Raw genomic sequence first — 11,838 nt, forward strand, 5'->3', positions numbered from 1 at the left:
ACATTATTTGTGCAATTTATATATAAGCAAACATCTTATCACTTCACAAAGCCTTGCAAATAGCAATATTTCTATTTCTCATCCTGCTGTGAATGCATTCGGTGTGTGTGGCGTGCAGTGAGGCGGCCTCGACCAGCCGTCCACATGATGGTGGAGCCAGGTGGGAAAAGACAGATGCACATAATTTATGCAAAGATTCTTTGGGGGAATTAAGAACTTTGTTGATATATTATGTTGCGATAATAAAGAAAATTGCTGAAGGCGTCATCCTCCTGGAACTTTGAAACAAATCTATTTGACTGTCTTATCATTTTGTCAACACAGGCAGCAGCTACGGACTCAATTTCATCTTTTGTTGGTTATGTGTTTTTGAGAAATCTGGAAAATGTTCCTCCTTTTGACTTTTTTGTTTTCATTGGTGGCTTTTCAGCGTATCTTTTGCAACTATATTGGAAATATGTAATTGCTCTGTTTAATTTATGTGGACAGTTAATTGAGATTGGATTGACAATCTGCCAAAGCGGATCTTCTGTAGGGAACATTCTTATAAATTTCTGAGTTTAGAAGGTTATTTGACTACCTGGAACAAATTTCCAGTGGAAGGTAACCAGGTGGTAGGTGGACTGAAACGGCGTCTCCTTTTGCTTGGTTGAACATCCCTCTGGTTTACAGCAGGTCTGTCGGGGTGTTTGTGAGATGGAGAGGTTGGGGAGGAGAAAACTCTTTTTCCTGTCACTGCGCTGCTTGGTAATTTAATCTCATACCACATGTCAGATCGATTTGTGTATGGTTATAGGGTACCAGTCGCTGCAAGGCAAGTGCACAGCAATTCCCTGCCACATCTAATTAGCAGGCCCAGTGGTGATGGGGGTGGGGTTGGGCTGAGGAGAGGACTCCATTTCCAGGATCTGCACAGGTGGCTAAGTGGACTCTTGTTGTTTTGGCCAGCAGAAATTCTCAGACACACTATTTCAAATGGTTGTTACAGCCGCGTGAAGTCCGCACTTCAACACCCTTCTTGCCAATATGTTCCCGTTATTCGCCACACAACTGTCGGTTGCAGTTGCTGCAAGGCGAGTGACCACAACAGACTGCAATGACGGTCATGAACCAGTGGCTAGCTTCTCGCTTACCTCATTTTGTAAAGAGAAATTCAACCACATGTGCATTATGCTTGGAATTTGTATTGATATGATGCTTTCACTGACCTATTGACACAACACATGGACAATAGTGACAGCATTTGAAATATGTGGAGTGAAGGTTTAATTGTGTTAAAAAAGCAGCCTCCTGATATTATTCATTTTCCTTTTTTTTTTTTTTTCTGTAATGGTGTTTATCAAATGGTGGCAACACAATGCGCCACGATACGAGTCTGTCCAAGCCTCTGCAACTCAGTCAAGTTTAATTCCTTATCAAATAAGTTTTCCTTGATGTGAGATGGTGGTCCAGCTGCACCAAATTCAATCCAGGTCAGAGACGATACTCGGATGAGATTTTTTTTTCTGATTTAGTTAAAGGTAAAGCTGAGCTAATTCTTTTCCTCAAACACAATGAGCCAGAGTACAATAAAGATGAGCTCTGAACCGGTCTTCAAGTCTATTGGATGAATCTGGGCACATACAGTTAGTCGTAGCAAAAGCTCAGCCAAAAGCTTTGTCCCGGAGAGAGACTGTGCAGAGCTTTACGTTTTTTTGGCAGCATCATCTTAGTCAGTGCACCCCCCCCTGCCCCCAACCCTCCCTATAGCAGGGTTGGGGGCAGATGTAGCTTTTTTGAAGAGTAACAAAGAACGCAAAGCATTGCATGGTTCAGCAAACCTGTACTTTATTGCAACCAATCTTGAGTTAGAGATGAATATTTTCAACTGAGCCCAATTTTCTTTTCCATCATGAAGACTACGCCAAAAAGTTTTGATATAAAAGTCATGTTTTTTTTTTTAATTATTATTATTATTTCTAAGCATGGTGTCCAAGGCGATTAATGCCGAATCATTCTCTTCAGAAAGAATAGGTCATTTCCTCTTTTGGTCCAACAACCTGTGTTAGATGGATTAAGTCATTAGGTTTGAAATGAGGATATATGTCCACTTCTGTTTCCAATATCCTGCTTAATATCCCCATGTTTTGCATATCCTGTCATTCTATGCAGTTTTCAGGTTGTTTGCTAAAAGACTGTACAATAAAAGTAATTTTATTATGAGTAGCTTCTACATGTGTCCCCATAGTAACCTTAGGGTTAGGGTTACCCTGAACCTTATGGCCTCCTTTGTGTGTTACTCTCACACAAAGTAGGTTACATGGACAAACACTTGTTCCAATTATTGTGCCTGCATGGAGGACAATATTCCAGTTATTAGCCAAAAAGGTGCGATATATAATTATTTGAGTGAATTGTCAAGTTATCTCGTTCACCACAAACTACTCTTTGTGTAGTAGTTTGTGTTATATGACATTATTTGTAATGTATGGCATCAGTGTAACTGCCCCAGATGCTAAAACCACATTTCCTACCCTGAAAAACAATTTAATTTTATACTTAAGGACTCTGACAATCTTTGTTCTGTCACTATAATATCCTCTGTTGTCTGTGTGGAGAGTTCACTTTGTACAAATTGTGTCAATGGGTAAACTACTACCCTGGAAGAGACTAGCCACTTATTCTACACATTGCTTCTTCGTACAGAAAGTCTGGACCTGTTGAGAAATAATCGCTTGCTGGAGGCGTGACTCTGAAATTTTAAACGATTGAATCAGATTTTACCCAATCACGAATGTTTGGCTGATTTATGTAATGTGCCAGTGCCACCGTAAAGGACGCAATGCTATGAAGCTTACCAGAAATTGTGTGTGTGCTTTAAACAGCCTTTTCCCACTGTGAAGAGAAAAGTACAGAGCCAAACAAAACCACTGCCAGCAATCAAATGTCTTAAGCATTTTTGTTTCTGAAATATTACCTTTTTATTTAAAGAAAAAGTCAGTGTTGTCAAATGCTTCTTTTAAAAGTCCTCTATTTATATTGCTATCTAATTGGGGAGAAGCTAATTTACTTAACTTGTTTAAAACCTGTTTATGAGGACTATCACAATCATATACATCACATAAAGCAATATTGCAGTCAGAGCCGAGCAGTTTTTTTCAATCAGCAAGGCAAAATCCACAAAAGCTAAATGTTTGGTAAGTTTGTATCATTGATGCGAGAGATTTTAGCTTAAATCAGTTCTACATTTGGCGTCATTTTGGCATGTAACCTGACTGCAAACAGTGTCGCTCAGGACTCACCCACAGCAGTGAGCTTTAGCCCTCCACCTGCTAAACCCATTCCCTCACCCCCTCGCCTGCCAGTATGTATAGATCATCTGCTTATTCAGGGCCAGCTCTAACTCAATCACTACCTTCCAGCTGAACAGTAACAAATGATAGCATGGGAAATTACAGTCATTTGTCTCTGCCTTCCCACACCATGTCAGCTCTTCTTTCTTTTAAATGAAGGCACCTGCACCATCTTTATCCTTGCCAATGTTTTCCATATTCACCTCATTCGTATAGTTCCCATACTCGGAAACATCCTAAAATATTATTCTGTCAGATTAGCAATCTCAACCGGTCACCTTAAAATTCTTCAAGGTTGCATTCACTTTATTGTTTGCTGTTCACTTCTTGCTCCTTTGCACAAATAGTCATAAAGTAAGCATGTTGTTACTTCTGCAGCTGTGGTTCTGGGCCACATATGAACTCTTCCAAAGAACTGCCTCAGTTTGAGTGACTTCTGTTGGGTTGAAGACGTCATAGTTGGAATTTCTTTCTAAAAGTCAGATGAAAATATTCCATGTTCGAGAATCACAGCTCTACATGTCACCTGGTGTCTCTGAACCCATCCATGCACTGAACAGATTTTTAGAACAAATAAATGCATGGATCTGACATAACATTCTCCAGCTGAACAGAAACAAAACTAAAGTAATTATTTGTGGTCCAAAAGAAGAGCGACCTCGAGTCAGCACACAGTTTCAGTTGTTACAGCAAGAAACTAAGGATCAGGTCCAAAATCTGAACGGTGCTGCTGGCGTTTTAGTGGCTGGCGTGCCACTAAAGCCAGGCAGGTAGAGCACGACTCCCCAGCTGTAAAGTCCTTTCATGGGCTCCCTGGAGCTCAGTGAATAGAGTTTAAAATACTGTTAGTTTATACATCACTGAATTGGCTTAGCACCACAATACCTTAAAGACCTTCTGCTTGGTGGAAGGTAGGAGGTTGTACTAACCTACTGCCTCTTATTCACTACAAATCTGGAACAAACTTCCAGAAACCTTAAAACAGCTGAAACACTGAGTTTCTTTAAATCAAAGCTAAAAACCCTTCTTGTTTAGAGTTGCTTTTGAATCATAATAAACAGAATATTGATCGACATTTGATGTGTATTGATAATTTTAATGACGGCACTTGAGAAAATGTAATGTCTGTTATTTGTTTTCACAACTGATGCGAGTATATGATGCGAGTATGATGTTCTTTTATGTTTCCCTTTGTAAAGTGCTTTGAACTGCCATGTTGCTGAAATGTGATTTACAAATAAACTTGATTGATATGATGCAACTGACCGTTCACACAGACCAGTCGTAATCAACATTGACAGGGATTTGAGTTTGGTCAGGGACTCCAATACAATTTTTTTTTTTTTTAAATTCCTTGACTGCCACCCTGGATCAGATCAGAGCATGCCTTTTTATACCAGTACTGTTCACCCCATGCTAAGACGCTGATCATATTACATAATGCAACCTTGAGCCTTCCAATATCTTTTCCAGTGATTGTAGAGAATAAAGTTGAAGTCCATCATGTATAGCTTCTAAAATCTCAGTCTCCTTAACTGTTCGATTTTCTTTTACTTGTGTGCATCAGACGGAGGTTGTTAAAGGACCGTGTGGCAATGTGGGGATGACGTTCAGGCACATACCCGCCTTGGAAGGTGATGCAGTCTATGTCAGCATAGAAACGGTAACACCCAACTCTCCTGCATCCCAGGCTGACCTACAGAAGGGCGATCGCCTCATTGCTATTGGAGGTATTCGTTGTTTATTTACTTAAAGAGAAAATTTTATTTTTGAAAGTTTAAAAGACACAAGGTGACTTTGTTTTACTGAAGGAAAAAATGTGTGCTTTCTTTTGACAGGAGTGAAAGTGACGTCTTCAGTTCAAGTGCCCAAACTGTTGAAACAGGCAGGAGACAGGGTGGTGGTATTATATGAGAGACCAGTTCGCCATCAGACTCCTCCTTTAGGAAACCTTGGGACTCTACAGGAGGGACTTGGTCAGCTAGAGGAAACCAGCTTCACTCCCCAGCCAACAAGTTATGAGGAGGACCCAGCCCCCATCTCCAATCTTTCTGATATATCTGATAACAAAGACATGGACTCTGAGTTTGAGGAGTTGCTTGTGGACCCCAAACTCAACCAGCCTAGTGGACCTACTATAAGTAACACAAATATCAGTGAAACCAAGGAGGACTTCTTACTTGCTGTTAACCAAAGTCCTAAAAGAACAGTGGCCAACTTGGCTTCCAAGCCCCTTGGTACTATATCACCCATACTGAACCGAAAGTTAAACCTCGTCGGTCTGCAGTCTCCGCTAAAGCCCCAGCCCAAAGAATCGCCCAAACCCTCACCACATAAAACCAGCAGTGAACCAGGTGAGAGTGTGCATCGGCCCACTGTTCTTCCTCCACCTCCTCCCTCACGTCCCCCGGTGCCACCAAGACCACAGATACGGTTGACGTCTGCATCCTCAGAAACCAGTCTTCTGGAAGGTGTTGACTTGGTTACAAACACCGTCATTACCACCACCAGTGCTTCTGAAAAATCGTTTGACAAGATTTCAGTTTGTGGAACCACTGAGGATAAGAGTGGCACAGAGAAGACGAGCATCAAGCAGTCTGAAGGAAAACAGAATACAAAAGCAGCAGACGCCAGTGATGAGATTCTTAGTTCTTGCTCTGTTACCAGCAGCAAGGCAGATCAAGCAAAGGACAAAGTTTCAGAAATTTCCTTTGGCACAAGAGACAGTCTAGATGACCACTCACTCTGGGAATCCCCAGAAACTACATTTAGTAAACATACAGCATGCTGGTCCAAGGCCTCTGTGGTGTTTGAGGTGGAGACTCACCATAAGTATCTCAATGTGGCCCTGTGGTGCAAAGATCCCTTTAAGTTAGGCAGTTTGTTGTGCCTGGGTCATGTCAGCCTCCCATTGGAGCATGTGGCACTGGAATGTATGGCTACGTCTTCTGCAGAGTACCAGAGCATCTTTAGGTTGGGGCCCCCAGAGCCAAAAGCAAATGTCAGCCGCACTGCACTACGTAATCTCAGCACGCACAAGGGTTTCAATGAAAAGCTATGCTATGGAGATATCACCTTAAACTTCTGTTACTTGGCCGAGGGTGAGTTAGAGTGTCCGGTGGGCTTGATCGAACGAGAGCGTGAGGGAAGCCTCCACGATGAGGATTTGAGAGAGAAAGAACCCACTCCCTCTGCGCCACGTGATGATTTGGCTTTCAGCACTATGCAGTCACAAGAAGTCCGTCACAATTTCCACGACACGCAGTTCCAGAACCCTACTTGGTGTGAATACTGCAAAAAGAAAGTTTGGACGAAGGCAGCCTCGCAGTGTATAATTTGTTCCTACGTTTGCCATAAGAAGTGCCAGGATAAGTGCCTTGCTGAAAGTCCATTCTGCGTGGCAACGGCTGAACGTCGTGGCGCTGATCCCGAAGCCAAATCCACCATGAACCGGGCCACAGGGTTAACGCGTCACATCATCAATACCAGTTCACGTCTCCTTAATCTTCGCCAGGTACCCAAGACACGACTCGAGCAGGTGACCGATGCGGTGCCTGGAGCTGTGGAACCGTCGCCCAAGCAAACGCCCAACACATCTGACAACGAGAGCAGTGACACTGAGACATACACTAGTGGAGCAAGCCCATCAAAGCAGCCAACTAGCGGCAGTGGCACCAGCAAACTTGTACGAAAGGAGGGCGGACTGGACGATAGCGTCTTCATCGCCGTAAAGGAGATCGGCCGGGATCTGTACAGGGGCCTGCCCACAGACGAGCGCTCGCAGAAGCTGGAGCTGATGCTGGACAAACTCCAACAAGAAATTGACCAGGAGCTGGAGCACAATAATGCTCTTATGATGGAAGAGAAGGAGGCCACGGATTCACGGCGAAAGGCCCTCATCTGTACTGCTCTGGCCAAGTCAGGTGAGAGACTTCAGGCACTCACTCTTCTGATGATCCACTACCGAGCAGGCATAGAGGACTTGGAGTCTGTGGAGAGTATGTCTCCTTCAGAGCAGCAAGGATTCAAAAGCAAAGCGGAGAGTCTGGAGGAGGAAGTTCTTATGGGACCAGAGGTGTATGACAGCGACATCTGCAGCCCTGTGGAGGTGCCGTTGATGGATGAGATCAGTGAGGAGCAGATCTGTGTGGAGGCACTCCACTAGTACCAATTTGGAAGGAGATGAAAACGTAACACGTGGATTGGGTTTGGGCTTTTCAGCAAGGCAATGTCCCATTTATGATTTTGATACTGAGGATTTTGTCCAGTCCGTCCTAAACACACGGGCGTTGAGGTATTTTCACTCTCACCTTTTATTTTATTTTTTTTTCTTTAATGTTAATGAAATTACGGTTTTGAGATTTCACTACTGATGTTTTTATTTTTGATCCCATTGCAAGACCTAGGATGTCTTTTGTTTTCATTGTCTGTGCTAAGTGTTTGTTTTTCAGGTTTGTTTGATTTGTTTTGTTTTACTGGAACCCTTGTAATCTTACTTTGATTGGAGGTCTTTGCAAAATTTGCACATTTCTTCATTTTTTGAGGGTGGAGAACAGTAACGTTTAATGATTGTTCACTTTGAGAATTTTGCCTTGAGAAACAGGCCAATCTGAAGTACGGATGAGGAATCGTCCATTCGTCCACTAACCTATGATTGCATTCATCCTTCCTTCTTGTTTCGATGATATTTTTCCCAATAAATGTGAGAATTTTGGCAGCAGCTCAGCCTGCTGCAAAAGTTCCTTTTAATATTTGTTACAATGTATTTATGCACTGGTGGTACTTTTTTTTTTCTCCTTCTTTAAATGCTTGTAACTAAGTTTATTTTGAGTAATTAGTGGTAAAGATGGAATTGTCCTGGCTGCTAATTTTAATCTATTCCTCTGCTCATTATTATTTATTGGACTTCCAACATCTTGTTTTGTGCAGAACACTTCTCCATCCTGGACTTCACTATGACTCTTTTACTTTATTATACAAACCATTATGGATGCAACATCAGAAATCCTTAACAGTTCACCTCATTTCTCTGAATAAATGCTACACCCGAACGCATGTAGATGTTAATTCAAGCTGTTTGCTTTCATGTATGTAAGTGAAACTAACTTCATGTGGATTACACTCTTTTTGCTTTAGAATTCTAGCCCAGATGAATGTATATTTGTTTAGTGGGTAATGTGTGCTTACAGCTTTGTTTCTCAACCTTCTTTATAAAACTAAAATCCGCGGTGCAGCTCATAGCAGCCAGCTACATTTTTTTTCTCCCCCCCAAAACTCAACATGTTCTGCATCCGAGATCAGTTAGTGCGGCTGGAAATGAGATGTTCACTAGGGAAAGAAGTTTTCCTATTTTTGTGCGACCAATGCAGCTCTTGTTGGGTGACCAGTAGAAACTGCAGCTTCCCATGCAGGTGTTAAGACGCATTCCCCTCTTGGAATGAAACAATCATAGCAAGATGCTGAGCTAGAGGAAAAAATTGAAAAGAAAAAACAAAACAACTAAAACAGACATTTGGGAACATGCTACTGCGTTTTAACATTCTATGAAAAGTAGTTGAGGGATTTTTTTGGGGGGGGTGTGAATTTTAAGGGAGGGTGAAAAATTTTCCTTCTGTGTTGGTGGAATTAGGTTGGTGTCTCTTTATTGACCACGAACAAACTAAATATGTTCTGTTTTTTTTTTTTTTTTTGCACAATTATTTGACCAAAGATGATGGAGTGATATTTGCAGAGTGATGTCCTGCCCATGTTCACTTGGTCTTCTGCTGTGAGGCTGAAGACGAAACACACTTGCAGCACAAAGCTTCCTCTTTGTGTTGTTTCCATAAAACGACTCACTTGCTTAGAAGGTTCGTAGAAAATTAACAATTAAATGAGCAAGTGTTGCCCAAAATGCAACATTCATGTCCAAGAGAGAATTAATAAGCCAGAGCCATAAAAAGCAAAATGATTCTTTTTTTTTTTTTTTTTTTTTTTAAGATTCCTGCTTACTGCTCCACCTCCAAATCCCTTTGCAGAAATTTTTCAAAAGTGTATTTGGTTTTTGTTGCATTGAAACTGATGATCAGGAATAAATCCCAGATTCTGTGATCTGTTCTTTAAACTGTGGGGGGATTTTGTGAAGTGGTGAACTCCCGAAAGAGTAGTCGACTTTAAACTGTACATCCCTCCGTTGGGCTATGAAGCAATGTTCTCGCTTCTGCTGCTTATTCTGTCATAAAGAACGCTTCTGCCCTCATCGTCCCTCAGTGGCCGTATGACTGCCCACCACAGCTTTCAGCAGGTCAACATGGTGTTTGTTCTTATGTTTTTTTTGGTGTGTATTTTAAGGGGTGTTGTATAAAGTTTTGGAGAAAGACTTGTAATGAAGCTTTATTGTACATAGCTTGAATAAACAGGAATAATTGAATTCCAACCCCCGTTTTGCCTTTTTTTCTTCCCAGTTTACTTTCAACTTTGCTGAGTTTTAAACACAAACTCATTTTTAAATGTCTTTAAACCAGACATCTGCTTGTGAGTGATTGAAAGTAGAACAGTTGGTCCAAGACCTTTTCATTTGCTTCATTTCTGATTAAAGACTAGCTTAAAACGATATAACTATTTGTACCGAGTCAATCTCGTCCAAGGCTGCTCTTCCAACAAATCAAATGTTGGCCTGAGTGAACAGAACCTGAAACATGCACCATTTGCTTGGCCAATTGAATTTGACAAATTCAGTGATGTTATCAGCTCAACTCTGTTCAGTTTGGATCCCTTTTGGTAACACTTTTTTTTTTTTTTTTTTTTTACTGGAACATAAGATTACTGCATAATATTATTCTCAGTAAAAGACAAGATTTCCTTTTCACTGAGAAATATTCTGTCTCAGTAAAAGATATACAGTATTCTTTTCAAGTTTGAAAATGTACCGTTTCTGAAGTTCAAGAGTTCGTAATCCACAAAAAAGAAAAAAACTTCTCTGTCTGTCCGTCGTGTGTGGTTCTGAGGACAGGCCTGTCCTATTACAAGGGTTGGTGGCAGCTTTTCCAGAAAACTACTGAGACACTGAGTTCCTTTAAATGGAGCCATCCATCCATTTCCTGTACACCCTTGTCCCTTAGGCACCAGGAACCCTCCTGACCCCACTATCTCCAACTAACCTTCCAGCCGAGGGATGGGGTACACCCTGGACAGGTTGCTAGTCTGTCACAGGGCAACACAGAGACAAACAGGACAAACAACTGTGCACACACACTTTCACCTAGGGAGAATTTAGAGAGACCAATTAACCTGACAATCATGTTTTTGGACTGTTGGAGGAAGCCAGAGTACCTGGAGAGACCTAGACACTAACTATAAAATATTTAAAAAAGGCAATAATTAAAAAAACCTAAGATAAATTAACAATGCTAAGCCTGGTGGTGGCACATATAAAGCCTGGTGGCCCGCCAGGCTTGTAATACACTGAGGGGAAACCCTCTTAACAATATATAGAAATTAAAGTTCTACTTCTTCATTTATGCAACTGTTATGTTGAGACTAATAATCTGGAGTGAGGCAGTTTTTACTGCCTGTAAGGGAAGGCATGTCATATCGTATCATATATTCTAGCTTAGGATGGGTTCCTTTGAGGATCTCGGAATATTTTAATGTTACTGCAGCACCTTTTTGCAAAACAAAACATATATATATATATTTATATATATATTTGGGTTTTTTCCCCCCTACTATTGTTATTCAAGAAGAAAAATGTTCTGGTTTTTGTTGATAAGGAAACAGAGGTATTGTGCAAGCATCTGCAAAGTAATTGAAGCCCAGTTTTAAGATGGACAGACTGATTACAGTGTACTGTCTCCCACATCTCCCTGTCATGGCAACTCATTGTGCTGTCTTCCAGCACGCACTTCAGGCAATCAACACGAGTATTTCCTGGAGCATGCTGAAAAAGCTCGTATGTTGCTTGACTCATTCTGAGCTCCCACGGCTGGAATATGAAATCACATGTAAAGCAAGATGGCCATTTGTAAAATACTCAACGCATTTTAAGGCGAGAGAAGCTAATGGTGCTGAAAATCCAAACTGTCACTGGATTTGATTTCAGTGTCACCGTTTCCATGGAGAGAGAGAGAGAAAAGCTTTTTAAGAATAACAAAGGATCATACGTCCCCACAAATAAAAAACGAAACAAACCAATCCCAATCTGTGACACGTGAAGCCACATAAAGAATTTACAAACGGTATGTTTCTGGGTAAAGAACATTTAAAATGAAATCCTTCTCTTCAATCTGTCATTGATTTTCCTCCTCAACTGAATAATCTGTGGAGCTGCAGCCAAATGAGCATCAAGTTCTTCTGCTTCCTGTACTCCATGTTCAGTGTGGTACACCATGTCACCAAACAGCACACTGACAACTGGTCGCCCTTTAAATAGGCCGATTGACTGGTTACCAGCTTAAAGACAGCCGTTATGCTAATTAGAGGACATAAATCAGCTCTACATGCCCTCTGGCAGCCAGTAACGCAGCAA

The 11,838-nt window shown here is 41.4% G+C and overlaps 1 protein-coding gene across 1 annotated transcript in view; it reads left to right on the top strand.

The window, feature by feature from the left end:
- pdzd8 (PDZ domain containing 8) overlaps window positions 1–9,747 on the top strand; it is a 33,396-nt gene extending 23,649 nt beyond the window's left edge. Inside the window, exons 4-5 of the mRNA XM_015003681.2 lie at window positions 4,900–5,062; window positions 5,171–9,747. Of these exons, the coding sequence (XP_014859167.2) occupies window positions 4,900–5,062; window positions 5,171–7,497 (2,490 nt within the window). The 3' untranslated portion in view covers window positions 7,498–9,747. The remainder of the gene's footprint in view (window positions 1–4,899; window positions 5,063–5,170) is intronic.
- The last annotated feature ends 2,091 nt before the right edge of the window (window positions 9,748–11,838 follow it).

The sequence above is a fragment of the Poecilia mexicana genome, unplaced genomic scaffold, assembly GCF_051168715.1.
Source record: "Poecilia mexicana isolate PSO_F unplaced genomic scaffold, ASM5116871v1 scaffold_15, whole genome shotgun sequence".
In the NCBI taxonomy this organism is placed as follows: Eukaryota; Metazoa; Chordata; class Actinopteri; order Cyprinodontiformes; family Poeciliidae; genus Poecilia; species Poecilia mexicana.